The 22,305-nt window shown below is 37.7% G+C and overlaps 1 protein-coding gene across 1 annotated transcript in view; it reads left to right on the forward strand.

Moving 5' to 3' along the window:
- The window catches only part of ppp2r5a (protein phosphatase 2, regulatory subunit B', alpha isoform), a 37,154-nt gene extending 15,390 nt beyond the window's left edge, over window positions 1-21,764 (forward strand). Inside the window, exons 2-13 of the mRNA XM_014999001.2 lie at window positions 1,250-1,446; window positions 8,953-9,054; window positions 9,227-9,319; window positions 15,400-15,530; window positions 17,016-17,075; window positions 17,315-17,423; window positions 17,533-17,586; window positions 17,721-17,771; window positions 17,858-17,977; window positions 19,386-19,513; window positions 20,239-20,340; window positions 21,391-21,764. Of these exons, the coding sequence (XP_014854487.1) occupies window positions 1,250-1,446; window positions 8,953-9,054; window positions 9,227-9,319; window positions 15,400-15,530; window positions 17,016-17,075; window positions 17,315-17,423; window positions 17,533-17,586; window positions 17,721-17,771; window positions 17,858-17,977; window positions 19,386-19,513; window positions 20,239-20,340; window positions 21,391-21,643 (1,400 nt within the window). The 3' untranslated portion in view covers window positions 21,644-21,764. The remainder of the gene's footprint in view (window positions 1-1,249; window positions 1,447-8,952; window positions 9,055-9,226; window positions 9,320-15,399; window positions 15,531-17,015; window positions 17,076-17,314; window positions 17,424-17,532; window positions 17,587-17,720; window positions 17,772-17,857; window positions 17,978-19,385; window positions 19,514-20,238; window positions 20,341-21,390) is intronic.
- The last annotated feature ends 541 nt before the right edge of the window (window positions 21,765-22,305 follow it).

The following is a 22,305-nucleotide window of genomic DNA, read 5'->3' on the forward strand; positions in this document are numbered from 1 at the left end:
TGGGTTTGTCGGCCATGTCTGACTGAGATCTTCCTGTTCTTCATCGTTTTATTGGGCGATGCCTCTTCAGTTGCATAATATTGCTCAATAAAAAGCTCAGTACCGTGACTTTGGAACTTGGCATTTAAACGTAGTTATGATGGCTGAAAGAGTTGATTTGTGCATGGACAAAGGAAAGTTTTAAAATGGCAATAGTGTTTTTTAGATATTTTTGTAATTGTTTTTCCAAGTCTGGACAAGGATGAGCGAAATAAACATTTTGTTGGGAAACTTTTTTGTTTTTCTCACATTTTAAAAAGGGTAGAAGTCTAAAAATGTAGTTGTTTTCACCACTGTTTAGAATCAGTCGACATAGTGTGTATCTTTTAATTTGGAACATTATACCTCAATCAGTTTTTTGGTTTTCGACTTTGAAACTGAATGGATCAAATTCAGACAGTTCCTTTACCTTTTAATCTTGAGGAAACCTAAAATGGAGGTTTCACCTCCAGATGGTGTTCACATTGTCTGTACTGTCACAGTGGATACACCAGTAGTTGCTTGGCTGGTTACCATGACTTGTCGGATAGAAATGTCTGCATCATTGAAAAATCAGCCGATCGGACCTTTTCAAACATAAGAAGCAGCACAGAAAATTGCAATCAGTAACGCAGTCACCATAGGTTTTTCAGGGAAAGGCAACTTGCTGCCTTTCAACACGTGAACACGCAGGTGTTGAGGTTTCATCATTAATTTTAATGAAGACTTTTACTCCTCTGCCATCAGCTGTGGTGGATGGCTGTATATTTTATCAGAACCTTCAGGGTGTCTGGTTGTTGTAAATCAAACCGACTGTGTGGCTTCTCTGCAACAATCTGCAGCATCACAGTGCAGATTCACACAGTTTATAGATTAGCTCAGGTTAAAGTTGACAGACAGGCTTAATGGCGCTGGATGCCCTCACCACTTGATCCTTTAAAGGCTCTGCAGTCGCAGCCAAGAACGACTGGACGGTTATAATGTGGCATGCATTTCTTCTGTTGTCTCTCTTGATCATGTCACCTTGTGAGACGAGTATGATGCAATAAAGCAGATAATTGAAGGCTGACTGCACGCGTTTCATTTTAAATTTTTAGCGTTTAACAATCAATATCATATCCGTGTTCTTGTCACAACTGCTTTTGTTTGTATTTTTTTATAATGTAATTGGTGATGGCTCTTTTTATTTTTATTTTGTAATAAATGATTGTATTTTATCATTTTGTTCCAGATGCCCCCTCCACAGACCAGCAGGAACTGTTCTGTCAGAAACTCCAGCAGTGTTGCACGCTTTTCGACTTCCTGGACTCTGTGGGGGACCTGAAGAGCAAGGAGGTGAAGAGGGCCGCGCTGAACGAATTGGTGGACTATCTTTCCACCAACAGAGGTGTGCTGGTTGAGAATGCATACCCAGAGATCACAAACATGGTGAGGATGGACATCTGTGTTTAAGCTGTTTTTAAATTCAGGTGTTAAATGGACAACTTAATAAATTACCTACTATTACATTACCAGTGTTGATTATTTAACAGGCTAGAATGCTGTTCTGTGGGTGTCGGTAACTCCCTCTGCGCTTGAGCAGGATTATAGAAGCAGAGGCTGATCTTGTGTCTAGACAGAGTATGTGGTCTCAGCTTTACAGCAGGGACATGTTAGCAGCCTTGGGCTAAAACCCTGAACCATATTGCTTCCATTCCCAGCACAAAGGCCACTTTGTCCACTGTGGATTAGTTTGAATCTCTTATCGTCTCGCATCGCCTTTTTTCATCTCTCATGCACTGCCATGGATCATATCTGAAAAGTTTCTTAAAATAGGTTAGATATTTACATTTACCAGTAGATTGCTATTAGATTTTCCATCCAGTATCAACTAACTTTATTAAAAATGGGACATTTCTAAGTCAGAAGTGATCAAGTGAGAATTTTAATTTAGTTTTTCCCGCAGATCGTCAATCATATGCACCATCAAAATCTGCTGAATGCAGCACAACGCTGTAAACATTTGGGTCTAGCCATTAGCATATTGATTGTGCAGGAGTCGTGTTACACAATGCAATGTTCGACAACTCTTCCAGAACCCTTTGAAGTACCTTTGACCGAGGCAGTGTAGGTACGTGTTGGTAACCGGTGCCCTGTGCGTTGCCTGATGTTCCTCCCACGGTGCAATAATGACTCATGTGTGCAGCATTTAGGAGACAACAGCCAGTGCTGCAGTGATTCACTCCACATCGGAGATTATAATGATGGATGCAGCTGAGCGTAGCCTCAGCTGAGTTAAGGAGTCTTTAGATTACTGAAGGATTGTAGGCAGTAATTCATGTCATGCTGTTGATTTGGGATTCTGTCATTATGCACTTTTAAAAGTTTTGTGTGGAAACCCTTTGGAGTACATGATGGCGTACTCACAGCAAACACCAAACTAATAATGACCTCTTGATTAGATGTTATTTTTTTAAGTTCCTTATGCTAAAATCTTTTATTCCATAAATAAGAATAGTATTGATTTGATGACTAAAAATGCCAGTTAATATAAATCTTGTTGCAGAATTGAGTTAACACAAGATAAACCAGTGTGTTGTAGCTCTTTTAGATGAAGTGCTGCCTTTTCTCACCACCCTTTTAAAACAAACTCTGATATGAGTTTTTTTTTTTAATCCAAAAACTAGATCACAGAGATAATTGTGGGAGGCCGCTGCTGCTGCTGATGAAAGCATTCAATACCTCTTGAACTTATCACATTTTGTTTCACGACAGCCAAAAAGTTTTATGTATTTAATTAGGATGTTATGTGATAGACCAACTACCTCTCTGTCAAGCACTCCTAAAAACGGCTGTAAACGGCTTGATGGAGGAGCATTGTTGTGATGCTGAAGCATGTCGGAAAAACAGTTGGAGCTTCTTAAAGAGACGGTAGCCCAATTCCAAGGAGTAAAATTACAAAGTCAAATTTCTTTTGTCATGTTTGATATATACAACACTTTTATAATAAAGGAACAGTTGATTTATTGTGCACAAAGTGCCTGAAAAAACACAGCACCCTGTCCCTTGAGATAACATACATGGCAACCTTGTGACTTGAGAGGTTGCCATGGATGAACTCTATTTAACTATTAAGTGGAGTCTACCTGTGTGTAATTTGATCTCTGTACAAATACAGCAGTTCTGTGAAAGTCTCAGTGGTTTGTTGAAGACTGGGTGGTGGAAAAAAAATAGCATCACGAAGACAGTAGACGGGGGAATAAAATAAGGCAGTGTTATCCGCGGATTGCACCCTACCCAAGGGGATGTTGGGATGAAGCTTTGGAAGTTATCAAAACCAGTGCACAAAACAAACTTAAAAAGCCAGACATTGAGAGCATTAATCAGATAAGCAGACAACATGCTTTGGTAATTCTGGAGGAAATGCAGAGATGCACAACTCGGGTGAAATAATATGTTGTCAGGGTTGCTGTTAAACACATACTCTGTAAATGTGGCTTTCCTCCTTGACTTTAATGTCAAGGACACCACTGTAGTTGGAAGAAAGCCTTAAGGGAGAAGCATCATTTAGGGGTTGTTAAAATCCATGTAGAGGAGACCACACATCGTGGAAGAATAGGCAAACATGTCAGTCTCTAAACATGCAAAAGTGGTAGAAAGATTTAGAAAGACCATATAGTGAAAGGGGATTCTATAAAATACAGATTTTTCAAATATTGTAACAAAATGTGATAAGAGATTTAACACTTATTGAAAGGACTGTATAAAATTATTACATTTTATTATGGTTTGTTTCATAATGATCTGATTTTCAACTTGTCAGACATAAGGCAACAAATATTCTGCAACCTGAAAGGTGTAAATAAATAAAGCTGATTAAGTAAAATCCATATTTATTCCAAATTGTCTGTACAGACGGGTACAGATTTTTATTTATTTATTTATTTATTTTTGCAGTTGTAGTGTAAATTCACAACTCGACATGCTTACGGTCTTTGTTGGTGTAATTCCTTTGTGCTGCGGATGAAAGAAAAACGTGAAACAAAAGCCTGACTCAGAATCACGTACCTGTGATGCACTCTGCCTCTGAATGAGCTGCGACTAATGGCAGCCACCCTGTCTGGAAGCTGGCTTGTTGATGGCCCTCATTGATGCTCTGTGCTTGGCCTCACATGACAATGACGAGATAATTGCTTTAAGTGCTGCCCAATATTCTGCTGCGGAGAGAATACTGAGGTTGTCAGGAGTGCAAACAGCAAGGTTTCTCATTCATGTCGAAGGCAGCTTTACTTATTTGCCAGCTCAACTGTATAATCAGGCATAAGACAGAATCCTTTTGTCATATTTTCTTCCTTTCTGCTGCAGGCGAGCTCGATACTTGCTCTCTGTTGTACCTTCCTCTCTTGGTTTCTTGCACGGCCAGTTGCTAGGTGTTGGTTGTTATCACCCATAGGCAGACAAAGCTTCATCGCCCCATCCTTGGTGAACCTACTCGAGTTTTATCCGCAGCTCTGACACTTAAGAACAGCCTGTTCTGAATCCTCCTACATAACTTTCACGCATAAATAACCGTTTCCTTTTTACCCTCTTGAAAATATCTCGCACGCCTCCCGTGTTTGCCGTTCTCCCACACTGTTTTCTCTTGTTTTGTCCAACTGTAGTTATTTTTCAATATTGTAGAGGGATGGGGAAGGGACTAATAAATGAAGCAGTGCTTTGTTAAAGTATTCACACTCCTGGAACCTTCTCGCTGTTTTTCACCTTACATCCACAAGGTACATTTTCTATAATGGACTAACACAAAGTAGCATTTAATTCTAAAGTAGAGCAAAATGGGACACATAATTTTCAACTTAAAAACACAAATTTAAAAAGTGACGTATATATGTATTAAGACTGCTTAAATCTATTTTATGATGAGTTGTATAATAAACAGACTGCACCTGTGTGCCTTTTAGAGGATGCTGAAAACGCACAAAGAAAGGTACTCTTATAACATCATGTCAACGTTAAACTTTTTACTTGTAGGTAACAAACTCTGCACATGACCTTAAACACACCATCAACTCCGTTGTGGTGGTGGTGGCGGCATCATGCTGTGGGTATTCCTTTCTTTGATGTTGTTCAGAGTTGATGGGGTTAAATAAAGGGGACTGGTGAAAGAAAAACCAGGGGCGACACATGGTATAGAGTCAGGTCTTTGCTTTGAAAATGGTTCACAACATGGTAAATCAATAGGGGAAAAAAATATAGAGGCTCATTTGGGGAGCCATATAACTTTACAAGTTTCTGAAAAAATGTATCCAGTTTGTCAAATAAATGCTGAAATTTCTATGATGCTCTTAAATTTAAAACCTACTTTTAAATGTAGTTTTGAAGTTAAATGATTTCCTGGATTGTGATTGCGCATGCAGCAAGAGGCTTGTTCATAGAAAACTGAGCTTACTGATATTATTTCATTGGGGATTCAGCACAAATGTTCAACCCATGAATATTCACGCATTTTTCTATCGGCACCTTTACAGTGAATGGTATTTTTGATCAAAAGTAAAAGTAAATTTGTGACTTTCATGTCTTGTTTTCTTACTCATTTCCTAGATTTCTTCTTTACTTTTCCAACTAACTGACTAATTAATGAATGAATCATAATGACCGTTCTTGTTCATTACATTGTCTTAATTGGCACATTTAACGGTGTGGTGCACAGACAAAGGTAAACTTTAATGACTCCCAGACAATGTTTATTGAAACTTGTCGGTGACATCACATCTGAACATTTATTCTGCCCCACAAAGGAGCCGTTAAAGTGATTTTATGTCGAGGATTTTAAGAATGAATGAGATGCTTGATGTTACCAGATGGGGTTTCCATTTACCCAGAAACAGCTGCTCTGCTCAGACTTTTCCAAAGTAAAGGGAAGCCAGGAACTAATGTAATAACATCTTGATGTCTTTGCCATGAGGGAGCCAAGAGTCTAATATGTCCTTGAGAAGGGTGGACTACAGCTGAACGAAATTAAGCCTCCCACTATTCCTTTGAGATAATCAAACCTGGATTATCTGAATGTCAAAGTAATTTAGCCATTCTTCCTGAGTTTAGATTCTTCCAGCAAAGCAGTTTGTAATGTCACAATGCCCCCCCAAGTTCAATTAAAGCTGCAGCGAGTGAACAACAAAATAAAGTAGATATTCCTGCCGTTTTTCAAGCTCCATCCAGTCTTTTTATTTCAGATTCTTGAATAATCCAGGTCATAAATGAGGTGCGTGTTGGGAGTGTGATATTGAAATCGGTCTGTGTTCATTGTCACGTTGCTAAGAAACCAGAGCAGCTGTGCTCACGAACAGATGTTGGACATGTCAGACCTTCCCTCTTCTATTCACACCGTTCCTTTAAGCCAGAACTAAAGGGTCGCTGTCGTGGGTCTGTGTTCTGAATAGTCATCGAAGGAGGTGACTAAAGCAGAAACGTTGCATCAGTTAAAATCGTTGCGCTGACACAGACACCCACCTGATAAAAGTGTTGCATGTAAAAATATTCACACCATTTCAACTTTTATACACATAAAGACCTCTTTGATGTTTGCCACGAGCCATCTGCTCTGGTCAGATGAAGGCAGAATTTAACTTTTGGGTTACTTTCAAAACAACCTTGTGGCAAAAGGCTAACGTGACGCTTCACACTGAAAACATCATCGCCACAATTAAACATAGTGGTGGCAGCATTATGCTGTGGGGATGCATTGAGGCTTCTCTTCCCCCTCCTTGTCAGAATTATCAGCAACTTTTCCAGTAAAATGCATTAGCTTGTAGCTGGGCTACATTCGGATTAGCATGTTGTGAAGGAGTTTCTTTATTTTATTTTTTTTTTTTTTGGAGACATAATTGTCTTAACATTGGTGAAGTGTTTTTGCTAATATGGCAGATAAACTGTTAAATAAGACCCATCACTTTGCAAAAAGAAGCATGCATATTAAGGACTTAAGTCATGTATTAGTAGGATGTTTTCCCAATTCCTGATTTATCACAAGTCATTCATGTCTGATTACAAATTTCAATCAGTCTAACAGCCGTGTGGATTTTATTAGTTGGCTGTTATTGGGCCATCAGTAAATGTTTTTAACTTTTCCCTCTGTGATGTTGCTGCCAGCTGCTTCAGAAATTACTCAAATGAAAAGGTTTTTCTTGATTTTCCATTTGTTTTTCAGTTTTGTTGAGGTTTACAACTCCTTTGCCTGCCTTCCTCTCCCATTAGTGTCAGCTGGATTTTCCAGCTGCCAATACTTAATTTGATGTTGTCTCGATCACTTCAGCGCGAGTTTGTCCATCCAATCACATAACACTGGCTTTTCTAGCTCCCCGCTGCTTGTGTGTGTGTGTGTTTATCACTCTCAAATTTACCCTCGCTAAAAATAACAATACGGGGGATAGAGGTGGCAGCGACCTGATTGTCTTCATTGCAGAATTTTATTAAGAGGTTGTGGCGGATGCAGAATTGGTAATGGTCTGTTAGTTGCCCTTCTATTTCAGTAACAACATTAATTATTTTGCTATAATCAGAAGGTGGCTCAGGCTGCTTAGTGACTTTTCACCAACATTATTCTGTATGGTTTACTGGGATTGTGTGATTTCAAAGTAGAAGGAAAATATAGATGGTGTTTTTTTTTTACCAAGTTACCAAAGTCCAAAAAGGTGTGATGCCTTTGCAGCCCCTCTGACTCAGTACTTTGTTGCACCTCCTTTTCCTGTTATTTCAGCTGCTTTTGAGGGTTTCAGTTCTGTCTAGCTCTGCACAGCTGTGTACATCTAAACACAAACATTTGAATCCTTTCTTCTTTCCAAATTAACTTCTGTTCTGTCAGATAAGACGGAGAGCATCCGTGAATAGCATTATTTTTAAGTCTTGTCACATAAATCTCAACTGAATTTACATCTTTGCTCTGACTGGGCCTTTATAAACATTGAAATTTAGACTCGTAGTTCGATCAGTTTTGTCTTCTGCATCCGCTGACAGGTTTTCCCGCTAGATTTTCCTGCATACAGATCCATAAGTTTTTCCACTGACACAAAAGCATCCCCGCACCAAAATGCCACCACTATGACTGACCATATTTTGCGTTCAGGGTGATGTAGAGTGTGAGCTTTCTCCTGGAAACGTTGGTACACATGATTTGCAAGTAGGTCAAATAGTTTAACTGTTGCCTTATTTGACCGGAACACCACCTTCCACATGTTTGCTTTCTCTCCTAAATTATTTTAAGAAAAACCACACAGAACCTCATAAAACTTTCCATTTACTTCAGATTCGAGTAAATCAGTAGAAATAATTGCCCCGTATATTTGCTTGGATATCTACAGGTAATACAAAATCAATTGGTTGAACTGGATTTTATTTCAGAGTGTCAGTTTTCTAGGGGCTGGATAGAGATACATGTCCCTCTTGAATATTTTTTTGAAAGAAAAAAAATTAAATTTGTGTTTTGCTTTTTTTTTTATCACATAAAAACCTTAAAATACGAGGCACTGTATTTTCAAAATGTTATCAGAAGAATCATCGGCGTGTGAGATGTGACGCATGCAAATGGGCTGTAAGCAAATTCATTTAGAGCCACACCACGCTACAATACAGTATGCAGTTTATTAACAGGAAGGAAGGACTGGTGTAGCAGTGTTGGTAAGCATCTGTAATGTCGGGGCAAAGTTTGAATATCACTGGAACATCTCCTCCAGTAGATGCTTGTATTTTAAGGGCTTGACATTAATCAGACGTAGTGAAACACACGGAAAACAACGATCCATATCAGGCCAAAAAATTTACATAGGATCATATATTAACAGAAATTATGTTTCTTTGTTGTTGTTGGGTTTTTTTTTTTTTTTCAGCGTTCTTCTACTTCATTAAAAATTTAGATAGTTTTATTTTAATTAAAATTTATGTTGTTTCCCCACCTACCTGCAGATCACCACCAATATTTTCCGGGCTCTTCCACCAAGTGACAATCCCGATTTCGACCCAGAGGAGGATGAACCCACCTTAGAAGCTGCATGGCCTCACATCCAAGTACGTTTTCTAAACTTTTATACTTACACTTGAGATTTTATGCTTTTGTTTCAGAGTGATTGCAGAGTGTTTTTATTTTATTTATATATATATATATATATATATATATATATATATATATATATATATATATATATATAAATAAATAAATGTTTTCCGTTTTCCTTTCTAGCTGGTCTATGAGTTTCTGCTGCGTTTCTTGGAGAATCCAGACTTTCAGCCCAGCATTGCAAAGCGATATATTGATCAGAAATTTGTGCTGCAGGTAGGTGGATTTTTTTCCAAAAATGTTTTGCATTACCAATTTGTTGCATTGTATAGATTTTGCGAATGTATCTCACAGTGTGGAAATCTAAATCAAGAAAGTTGGAGATTTCAAATGTGTCAAGTAGAGCAGACGCTATCGCCGCATTTCACCAGCCTACACTTCACTTTTTGTGGCTGAATCAGACAATCTGCTGCAACTCGTCTACATATGTCCACGCTCAGCACCCACCTACTTCAGGAATGCTTCACGTCTTGTAGCAGTTGCTAACAGGCATTATAAGGTTTGGAATGTCGGCCGAGCCACATCCGAGGTGCCTGGTTCGACTTTCCATGATGTGAGTGAGTCGTTTGTGAGCTTTAAATAGCTGCCTGTTGTTTACTCTTCAGGAGGAGAGAAGAAGAGTGTGGTCCAGCGCTGGCTGGCAATAAAAGCCAGTCAGAAAAGGCCTGATTAACTTCAATTATCATAAAACACAACTTTCCCAGTGAGATGTGCTGCAGCCATGAGAGCCAGAGATTCATAAGGAGACGAAAAAAAACTGAGTAAAGATTTGGTGGCTTTCTTTGCGGCTCATTATGTCCGTTTTTCTGCTTCACCACTTCATTGGTTTGTTTTACTCTTTTGGTGATGCTGGATCAGAAAACAGCCGACATTCTGGAAAATAACCATATTTGAAGCTTATGCATGTTGTCGGGATGTATTTTAAACTTTTTTTGTACAGAGCGTAGCTGTGCCTTTGTGTTGCCATGAGGAACCTCAATTTGTGGCTTACTATAATGAGGGTGTTTTGGGGGGTTTTCCCCCCTCCCAAGACGCTTGTATTCATTTAAAGTAAAACCCACATCTAGCGCACAGTGTATCATTACTTCATCATTTTACCAGTTGAGCTCTGACAAAAAACCTTCATTGCTCATGAATTTTGCCATGTAGATTAGTAGATTCTTCTGGTGCCCAGTTAGTTTGGGCTTATGAGCCACTTGACATCTGTCTTTATTTTTAATTGGATAGCATTTCTATAGACTGAGTAAAATCTGTTCCATGAATATTAGAGAAGTGAAGAGTTTCTGATATATGATGATCCAGAGACTTGCAGCAATATATTTTGGGGTCTTTTTCCCTGTTGTAAAACGTAATTTACAGTTTTGTAAATGTAGAAAAATGCTTTCTTAACTCATGTTTGAGTCAGTAAAGGATTATAAAGCATATCTGCTGCATTTCAGCTTTCTGCACAGCACCCTTTCTTCTTTTTTTCGGTTTGTAGTCAATTTCTCACTTTAACCCATTTTGTTTCAAATCAGGTGTGTACAGTTAGTAAATTTCAGTTTTGGCTCCAAATGATTGAGGTAAATTTCAACAGAACAATTTAGGCACATTCTCAAACTTTGCTAGAACTCCTTTTGTTTAACGTGAGTAGTATACACCAAAGTAATTGTGATTAGAATATTTTGTCAGTAATTGAAAAGCTTTGTATTGGATCAGAACATACATTAAATTCCATTAGATTATTCTTTAGGGGTAAATCATTTCATATGTTTGCCTTTATGCACCTTTTTAAGTTTTGAATTTTTAGCGGCGCCAAAATGTTGATATCCGCCTTGTACAATACATGCGTAAAAGAATGATGCGCTTTTAGGAGCTCAGTTGATGCCACCTGTGCAAAAAGTCCAGTTGGAAAATTTTCTTTTGCTAAATATTATACCGTCAACTTTTGGTGGGATTATAGCGAGCAATTGGGAGTGACAGCAACTTTACCGTAAAGTGCTTTTCCCATGTAAAATCTGAAATGTGGTCGCAAAACTTCTACAGAGTCAATAGATGTAGGACCTCCAGAATTTAGCTGCTGTATCCAACTCCAAGCGTACATCACTAGGTTCAATGCAAAACATCAGATGCAGTGGTGTAGTGGAGATGTGGTCTCCTAAGAGGAAATCATGCCTTTATGTCTGGAAAACCAGCAGATGACTATTTACCTGTCTGCTTCAAATATAAAGTTTGTTGCAGAGGGTTTTAGTTTGTGGCTGCTTTTCAGAAGTTGGGCTCATCCCTTTAGCTCTGCGGAAAGGTACTTAAGTGTGTTGCACAATTTTGCTCGCTCAACTTTGTTTGAATAGTTTAGGAATGGCCCACTCCTGTTCCAACATGACTACGCTCTAGTGCTCGAAGCAAAGTCTATAAACGCACAGGTGAGAGTTTGGTGTGGAAGGACACGATTGGTCAGCATAGAGTCCTGACCTCAGCATCATAAAATACCTTTGGCATGAACTGAAAGGGAAATTAAGAATTGGACCTTCCTCCCCAACATTAATGTCTGACCTCACAAATGCACTTCTGGAAAAATGTATAGCAATTCCCTTACAGTCTCCAAAAGCGTTCTCACAATTGTCAAAGCTGGTGTAGCGACAAAGGATGGGCCAACATAAAGAAATGACCTCTGACTGTTCTATACAATATTGCAGATATACAACTTCTTAAAGAGATGTATATAAATACATGTTTAAAAGTCATCCGTAATTTTCTGCTGCCAAATAATAAAATTTCCCAGACTGCATAGCAAACGCATTTAAGGTAATGTTGAACAATAATGGAGATTGAAAATAAGAGAATGGAAAAATATTTGTAATTCCATACAACTAGACATTCGGATGTTCTCTGTTGCATTGTCTAAGAGTTGTCCTTCATTCCTGCCTTCCTTTCTCGTGTCCCTTCTTCCAGTTTTTTACTTTTACATTTTCAATATTTAGAGCCTGCCCGCGGCAGAAATATTTACCGTAAACATATGGTGAGCTTTACGACTGTGAGCTCTGGGACACAGAGTCCGGAAAAGTCTGAAATGTTTGTATAAAAGATGCGTAGTAGCCCTGCTTTAAAGGCAGCATTTTGGTCTGTATTTATATCGAGGCCAGCTCACTTTTTTAATGATTATAATACACTTAATCTGTAAAACAGTGCATTCTGTCTCTTTGAGTGATGTAATGAATATAGATTGATAAAAGTTTGATAATAGGCATCTGTAGTGAGATGATGATTAGACACGTTTTTTTATTGAAGTCTGCCTGCGTCCACAGTCCAAATCAATTTATTTATAACCACAGATCAATATCTAGGGACATAACTTTCCCTCAACTCAGTGCATTAATGTTCCTCTTTTTGCCATATTTAAGTATTTCCCAGCTAATAATGTTCTACTTCATCATTCTGAAATAATGAGAATACGATGCTCAATCGTTTAACGATCTGGCTGACCTTCAACTTAATGGTTCAACAAGTGGGTCGTCTTCTTGGAACCTGCTGCAGATTAGGATGTTCTAGCAGTTTCTGCATCCCAAAAAAGGATACCTTTGTTTTAGACAGTTTATTGAAACACAATAAATTTCAGAATTTATACGACCGGTGTTAAAAAGGCTGATTAAAAGCAGGTTGTTAACATGCCTGTGGTTTATTCACCGTCATCCTGTTGGGATCAGTTGAGCCTTTGCAAACGAGTCAGATGAGCTTGCTCTTTAACTTCAGTCACTTTGTCAAGTTGCACCAGAATGATGTTTAAAATATTTTCTGTTTTAACTATTTTTTTTTAAAAATTAAATGGATTTTTATCTTACCGGAAAGAGTGAAAGAGGGTGATAAAATGAAGAGCGCAGCCTTTAATCTGACTTTGTCCACCCAGTGTCAACGAGAGCCTGAGGTTTTAGACCGAAATAGAAAGCTGCTCTCATATTAGAAAGTCATTTGAGTGACAATTTAACAGTCATAATTAACAATGACATTGTGCAGTAATGAAGGCATCTTAGATCTCATATTTTTTTCATAAGCACTTCTGTGTATTTGTTGCATGATGACTTTGCTGAGAGCCAACGTCCTGGCGTGACCTTTTGTGATTGAATATTGATGATTTCCCCCTCAGGCGAAACCAGCACCCCCTCATTACACTGTGGCTGTGTTCATTTCATAATAAACACAGACCCAATGGCCACATCCCATTTAAATATTATTGATCAACTTCAGTGTTGATTGAGTGCTTATGTAACTCTTGAAAGCCTGCTGCAAGTGAATAACCAGAGCTGCTGGAATTTATGATGCACATATCAATCAATCTGTTGTTTAACTATACCACATTGTTAAATGTGCTTTTATCACAAAAGAAATCCAAATAATGCTTAATGTTTACCTGGCCATCACAAGTAGAATGAAATGACTTGACGTACATCATCACAATAGCACTGTACACTATTTATCTAACTGTAGCCAAATTAGTTCAAAATAATGCAACGAAGGTCCGAATTTTTCCAGATATATATACTTTTTATTTATTTATTCAAAACACATTCAAGCCAATATTGCAAGGCTCACACATTTAACTGGTTATCTAGTTTACAACTTACAGGCTTGTAATTTTGTATTTTTAGAAAGATTGTCAATGACACCAAATGTATTACATCACTCACCACCTGATTGAAACTTTTTACTTTTATGTAACTCAATTTCAGTGTAATTACATCTGTTCTTTGAAGATCCAGAGATCCTATGGTCTGAAAACATTTGGAATTTAATTTCATTTATTTCTGGGTCTGAAAATGGAGTATGACAAAATATTATTTCTAGACTTTTTTTCAATTCATTCATGATTTCATTTGTAAGATTCATTCACAAATCCATGTCTGTCCATCACTCCATATATTGTGATGTTACACAACCTGATCTGTGGACATTTCTGAAATTCATAGTGATTTTTAATTTTTTTATTACCTAAATAAAGCCCTCGAAGGTCTCCGCTTTCAGAGAGCATTAGCAAATAAGCAACACACCAGACAGGTCAGGGATGAGGTATAAGGAGACGTTCAAAGCAGGGGAAAGTGTTTTACACAACTGTAGCAAGACACATTCTCCATCTGATCTGACAGGCAAGCAGAAAATGAACCACAGAAACGGTGAAGAGGCCTGTGGTAAATCTGCAAGAGCTGCAATATGATGACAGGACAACCACATGCAAATCGCCCCAAACTCACTGGATCAATGAAGTACCAAAGGTCTGCCCTCTCACTAGGTCCTCTCTGAAACATGGTGGCAGCATCATGATCTGGCGATGCCTCAAGTGGTGTTAAATTTTGACAGCACATCTTTTATGGAGAAGTTTCCGCTGGTTCTGTTCGGCTCTGAATGCATCGTTTCTAAAAACTCGTCCAACATTGGCTGCAAACTTCACCAGCTTTTAAATGATTGCATGTATGGTTATAAAATGATGCTTAAAATTTCCTGTGGAGTAAGAAGTAATAACATGAAAACAGTTGCATCCTTGTGCAAATCTACAGTCGCAATACTCGGTTGCAACAGTTAGACTGCTTGCACCATTGAATGACACAGAACAGCTGAATGCATTTAAATAAGCAGGGGGGAAAAATGTGCACAAGCATGATGAAGTCTTGTCCTTGGCAGTAAGCTAGGATAGAAACAAGCTGTCTGCCCTCTCACCAAGGTGACGGTAAAACGCGAGCAGAAGATGAGCACAAAACCCACAAAGACTACTTTTTTTTATTTCGGTGGCTTTGGCTTTGCTTTCCTCAAACTGAATTGTAATGATGACTCATCACATGTCTGTAAATAGCTGCTTAATTCTGGGGGCTTGAAGGCTGTTTACATTATTGAGCGCTCAGGCACATGTACTGTGTGCACGGGAAGTAAAGTGCGAGTTTCCAGTAAAACAGAGCTTGATTATTCATACTTTGGAAACAGTCACCACTTGGCTGCATCACAGTTAGTAATATAAGACATTTTTAGGATATTTGGGACTTAAGCGAGATGACGTGGTCTTAACACCACCAAGAACTGTTATTATATGAGCTACACGTGTAGTGAAGGGAGTGTATTTGAGTCATAAAGGACAGCAATGACCATTACATAAAATGTAATGCCTGTTTTTAGCTCACCAGATGATGGAGGATGTTTCTGTTGGCTTCTCAAACAAAATGAAGGATTTCCTTACAAACAAAACTCAAATAGATTACCTTTTTTTCCTGACATTTGCTAATAAGTCAATACGTTTTTGATAATAAGATGATTCTTCTTTCGTCTTCGTTCTGCAGCTGCTGGAGCTGTTTGATAGCGAGGACCCGAGGGAGCGGGACTTCCTGAAGACTATTCTCCATCGGATTTACGGAAAATTCCTGGGCTTGAGAGCCTTCATCAGGAAGCAGATCAACAACATCTTCTTGAAGTGAGTTAATTATTATTAGGGAAGCATGTCTTTCGCTGATAAATGCTGCATAGAAACATGGACAGGTTCATTTGTGTGGAATATATTCCAGAGAATAAAAGTTTTATCATTTGTCAAATGATAATTACAAAAGGGAAAAGTTATTTTAAAAATGTCTGCTAAACCTCTGACTTTACCCAGAAAGCCTTTCGTTTCTTTTAATCCAGGTGTAGTTTGCAGCAATGAGCATAACTCATTAATTTTCATCCAACAGCTCAGATTCCCTCCTAATTACTAAGGAGACTCGAAGCTGTGAGTGAGAAGCATCACTTATTCTTCCCAGCAGTTCTCTGCGGCTTTATTGCTGCTGTTGCTGTGTGACAATGAGCTTTGGATGATTGAGGCAGGGAACGCTTGATGTCGTTTCCAACAGGCGAGGTGGCAAAACGGGTGGCCCCGACGTTGGCCATCTGCCACGGAGGATAAAAATAGGGCCACAGTTGTCAGGCTCTGTACATAGCAGACAGATGGAAATGCTTTATCAAACAGGTGAAGGTGAATTATGTATAGCTCATTGATCATTTTTGTTTGTGGTGCTGACACCTGATTCGGATTTGCTTTCTCATATGGATATTACTGTGCAAAAGTTTTGAGCTGGCCTTCGTTTTCTAATATTTCCCTCCCAAGGATACAGATATTACTATAATTTTTTAAAGTAGCGTTTTTTTTGGCTACAGCTGCTATTTTAGCCATTTTCAATCTAATGTAAGAATCATTTAAAGATATTTGAGCAAAATAGAGATTTAAATTGGATCTTTGTGCACAGTTTTTGTTGTTAGATCACTAAAGTACCAAAGATAACAGTTACAGTCATAAAATTGCATTTTTGTCAGCAATTTGGTTCTTAAAAGTTGTCCTACAGTAGGATGCATCTCTTATTTCCCTTTGAAATAAAACCAGCTGTGTTTGAGACCTTTAAAAATTATTTTATCTATCAGTTTATTATTGTAGAGTAGGAGGGACTTTCAGGTATGACGACGCTCCTAGTGCAGTTTGTTCAGAAAATAAGTCAAAATAGAGGACAATAGAAGGGCCTTTGTTGAAGTAGCAGTCTTTTCTTTTTCCTACGGTTTTCCTGTTCCTGAACCTGTTCATGTGTAATTAAATCTATAAATTCTATGTTTCCATTGTACTTTTTTCTCTTGGTTTGGTTTCTTATGACTTAAACAAAGCCTCTTTTCTGCTGCCTTAAATCCTCAAATATTTTTAGTTTTTCTGAAGCTCACGTTGTTCATGTTTGTTTCATAAAATATATATTTCTTTAAGAAAGCCTGGAGTTTAGAGTTTTCACTTATTCTGTATGTTAGTCATTTCAACAGTATTTTTAAATTCACCCAGATTTAAGTAATCTGCTCCAGTTTTAAAGTTTTATGTTTTAATAATGTTATATTTTCTTTGCTTGTTTTTATTTATTTATTTATTTATTTATTTTTTTTTTTTCCCCAGGTTCATTTATGAAACCGAACACTTTAATGGTGTGGCCGAACTGCTGGAGATCCTCGGAAGGTGAGGGAAGATTAAAATGAGAGGTTTTTGGGTTTTTCTTTGCCATAAATAAAACTGATTATGCTGATTTAAACTGTCTCTGTACATTGTGGTACATTTGATTGTGTCCTGATCTGGTTTGCAGGCATGAGCAGAATGAGATCAGTATTTCAGAGCATGCTGTTTGGAAAACAGCCGTTGTGCTGATGGGATTCCTTTGTGTTTTCTGTAATCTAGTGAGGCGTGTTTTTTGTTTGCAGTATCATCAACGGTTTCGCGTTGCCTCTGAAAGCAGAGCACAAGCAGTTCCTGATGAAGGTGCTCATCCCGTTGCACACAGCTAAAGCATTGTCCCTTTTCCATGCACAGGTAGGAATAAAAAAATTCTCATCTATGTATTGCAGCACCTTCTAGTGGCTTGGAAATGAAAATGCATGTTTATTTATGTTTTTTTGTTTTCCGTTTTTCTGTACTTCAGCTGGCTTACTGTGTGGTTCAGTTCCTGGAGAAAGATCCCACGCTTACCGAGCCGGTACCGTTTTTATCCTTCCTCCCACTCGAAGCTCACTGCACTAGATTAGTCTGCCGCAGCAAATTATTTTATAGTGGTTACTAGAAACTGTCCACATGAACGAGCGTAAAACAGAATTTCTGATGTCTCCATAGGTGATCCGCGGCCTGTTGAAGTTCTGGCCCAAAACCTGCAGCCAAAAAGAGGTATTCTTCGTCTCCTTGTGCAGTTTTCAGCTATTTCTGTCTGTTATATGGTGCTAATTTTTTGTAATTTTCACCTTCCCACTCAGGTGATGTTCCTGGGCGAAATAGAGGAGATCCTCGATGTCATCGAACCGTCGCAGTTTAAAAAGATCCAAGAGCCATTATTCAAGCAGATTGCTAAATGTGTGTCCAACCCACATTTTCAGGTAAGCTCAAAATACACAGATTTAAGGAAGGATCTTTTGTTTATTTAAATCTTAGTCAGATGGGATTTAAGTTGCCAGCAGTGCTTGTTCACAATATCTTCAGCCAACTTTCCTCAGACCTTTGTGCATATCACTAAATTAACTGAAGAGATGTAAATTTTTTTGCAGATTTGCATCAGTTTACCGTAGTTCCTTTTTCCTGAATGCTTCAAGTTTGATTTGTTTAGTTTATTTCCGGTCTAAACAAGTGTGGACCAAAAAAAAGTTTATTTCCAGACCTTTTAGACTAGAAGCAAATGTTTTCATTTCTACAAATTAGTTGCTTCAGTCTTTTCTGCAACACTGGTTAAACCATAGACAAACATAGCCAGAAACAAGAGAGAATTTGCTTAGTAAATGTATTTTCTTTGTTTTAAAGATGCTTGTTTTTCATAAATGGTATGCTGCCAGAAAACCTGCCTAGTTATTAAAAAAAAGTCTCAAATTGTCTCAGTCAGTGCCAAACAGCCTTGGATTTATTTCCAGATGTAGTCTCACCTGTTCTTGAAGAAGAACTTTTTTACCTGTAAGGATGACCAGAAAAACAGAAACTTGTAATTACTGAGCACGAAGTAGAAAAATTACCCTCAAATGTTGGTGAGGAGCGTAGCAAAGGTTTATTAGCTCTCTTGATGGCAGAAATAGGAAAACTTCTAAAGCTGTGGCCAACAGGGTCATTGGAGAAGGTGTGACAATGTTGGACTTTTTTATTATTATTATTTCTTTAGGTCACAAATGACTTGTAGTGACATTTGTTGTAAATCTGTAATAGTGTTTTACTACATAAATGCACATTAAACTTTTTCCAGATTAAATTGAGTTTTTAGGAACAGCTTTGGGAAAGTTGACCCGTTTTACATAAGCAGACTCTGCTTACTTGAAGAAGGTGGAGCTGTTGGTGCCATTATTATTAATTGTTATAAATAAAAGGCTTGTGGATGATTTTAGCATTCACTATTTAGCTTCTCATAGATCAAATGTCTTTTATTGTTTGACCTTTCCTGACAAAAGCTGGCTTTTACCATTAGATGCTTCATTACGTGTCCAGTGTTGAGGATAAAAATGTTTCTGCTTTCTAATTAAACTCAGACCTTTAATAAAGAGGAGACTAATGGATTCAAAGGCTTTACTTTAGCAGTTTTTAAGGTCGTGAGCTTTGATTTGCTGATATTTGAAACTCATTTTATATATAAAAAAATAATAATTTGACTGAATGTACCAACAAGTAACAGGCATTATGTTTATGCAGCATTTTCTTTCTTCCATCCGTGTTGCATCTTCATCTCCATCTTTAGCTAAAACTGCTTCTGTTTGATTTCCTTCAACGTAGTTTTGTTTTTTCTGAACTTCCCTCTGTGTGTTCTGACAGGTAGCAGAGCGGGCACTGTACTTCTGGAACAACGAGTACATCCTGAGCCTCATCGAGGAGAACATCGATAAGATCCTTCCCATCATGTTCAGCAGCTTGTACAAAATCTCTAAAGAGCACTGGAACCAGTATGTACCGTCGCTGTAGGAGGAGCAAAAATAATCTTAAGAAGGGCAGGGACTGTGTGAATAACTAGCTTATGCAAATAAAATAAAAGAAATTGTCATTTTTATTTTAACTTAATTTTGAGTAACCGTAAAGATGAGCTTTCATGCGCATAAACCTTGTGCGGTCTGTTTTTAAATCTGTGTTTATATGCATACAGTTTACACAGACAGATGGCACCATTATGTTCGTCACAGATAATTTAGCACAAGTTTCTGTTTTCTTCATACACTTTCTGCCTTTCAGAAAAATAATAGAGGCATGTTTGAATGTGTATACAAACACTTATGTACATCATGTCCTTAAGAAAATATTGTCTCTTTGGTCAATTGCTCTTGTGGTGTAATAATAATTCCAAGACTAAAAAAATTATTTTAAGATGCAATTATATCAATTTGTTTTCTCTTTATTTTTTTTTCATCATTCGTGTTGACTAGATTAACTTGAAAAGGACTGGCTGAGTGAATATAGGCAGCAAAAGTCCAAAGAAAAACTTAAATACTTTAAAGGCTAATATAATAATAAAATCCATCTTAAAAGTTAAATCCAGTTTAAAAATCTGAAACGTTTACTTTGGTTTACACAAGAATATGGGAGAGGATTAAAAAGTTGTAAAATTGTAAAAACCACCAGCATGTGATGTTTGTGAACCGTCTTCTTGAAGCTCTTGATTGTTTTTCTGTTTCAGGACAATCGTGGCTTTGATCTACAACGTCCTGAAGACGCTGATGGAGATGAACTGCCCTCTGTTTGACGAGCTGACGGCTTCCTATAAAACACAAAAGCAGCGGTAAGCAGCATTACCCCCAATATCAAATAGCGACAGTTTTCATCAAAAAGCATACTTCTAATGGAAAATTCAAATTTAAGCTTGATTTTTAGTTTTTAAATTTACTTTCTGTAGAGCTGGGCTGTGCAAACATTTTGACACGTGGGCCAAATTCGTCAGCTCAAAAGTTCTCCTTTTTAAAGACTAAGATCACCAATTTTTTTGTTCCTACTCAACAACAAGGCTGTAGCGATACACTAATCTCACAATACAATATGATGCAGGACTCTGCTCACAATATGATCTATATCACGATATTCAGTAAACGATACGATTTTTACAATTTTCTGAAAGATTTTAGAGGGACAGTGTGATTTTGCTGACATTTTGACTGTTTCATAGATTTGGGTTGAATTAATTGAACTGATGGTGTAATAACTGCTGTTTTTGTTATACATTTGTTATACATTTGCTTAGCTTAAATGTTAATTGTGTGGCTTTGTGTATTTGGTTATCCAGAAAAAGAACTTTTTTTTTTTTTTTTGCTTATTCACTTATATTAGATAATGCAATTTATCTATTTTGTTTCATTATTTAATTAATTGTAACTGAATGTTTCATTGCATGTCATTTTTAATGCACATGTGCAACTGGGTACAAAATGTGATGTGTGGTAGCTGTCATTTAATTCTTGTGGATTTGACATAAACTCCAAATAAAAGAAGGATTTAATGTATCGATACTCGTGGATGAAAAATCAATACTATCTGAGGAAAAAAAAAATATCAACAAATATTGTAGCTGTCAGCTGGCCTGGCTGAAAGTGAGGAGTGGGGAAATACCTTTACTATATTTACTTCAGACAAGGATGCAGTTAACGATTAGCTGGTAGGATGTCCAAACTATTTCATCAGAATTTGTGTTTTGAATAGTTTGTGCAAAGATTACAAGCTTAATTAAATAAATCCATCTCAGAGGTAAGTTTAAAAAAAAAAAAAAAAAATAGGCATAAATATTTCAGCATTCTGTATTGAGTTGGTTGTCTGAATATACATCGATTTGTTTTTCCAGAGAGATGATGAAGGAGCAGGAGCGGGACGAGCTGTGGAAGAAGCTGGAGGAGCTGCAGATCAGCCGCACCTCCGAGGTCCAGAACAACAGCCACGGGTTGCCTGCAGCCCTTAACAACAACAGTAACAACAACAACAACAATAATGAACCCCGGGAGAGCAGCGGCGATGTTGAAGCTACTGCCGTCATCATGGAAGACCTCCATCAAGACGCTACCGACACAGCCGGCGAGAGCGTCTCGTGTGCCAAATGACAGCGGATGGCAGCTTTTAATTCTGAAGCGCTTCAACTTTCAGGACCGTTGGAGGAGGATTAACAAGGATGTAACACAAATTACACCTCAGCAGTATAATAAATCTTAGTTCTACAAAGAACACCAGCAGTTCTTTGTATATATATATATATAATATATATATATATATATATATATATATATATATATATATATATATATATATATATTTCCTCTTGAGACAATTTTTTTTTTTTTTTTTGGGATGTTACAGTGTGGCTGCCGTATGTTGTTTATATGTCTGATCAGAGCTGTATCCTTCCACGTCTAGTTTCCTTATCGGTAATGATTTTTATTTTATTTTTTTCTCGTGCTCGGTGTATGATACATGGGAAGGAGAGGAAATGACTTGAATTTACCGTTTCCAACCGTGCTGCACTTAGAAGAAAACAAGCCGAACAGCTATTTAAAGATGTCTATTTTTAATGTGCTTTTCCTCGTCGCTGCCCACACCTGTAGGTGCAAACCTGAAACGAGAAGGGAACTTGAATGTTGGGAGTGTTTTTCTTTATCTTTCGCACATGGGACCAGACCCAGATAAATACAGACACCCGTATATATATTTATACAGAGACCTGTTTATATGCAAAAAAAGAATTTTAAAAATTGTTGAGGAGATGAAG

The sequence above is a fragment of the Poecilia mexicana genome, unplaced genomic scaffold, assembly GCF_051168715.1.
Source record: "Poecilia mexicana isolate PSO_F unplaced genomic scaffold, ASM5116871v1 scaffold_21, whole genome shotgun sequence".
NCBI lineage: Eukaryota > Metazoa > Chordata > Actinopteri > Cyprinodontiformes > Poeciliidae > Poecilia > Poecilia mexicana.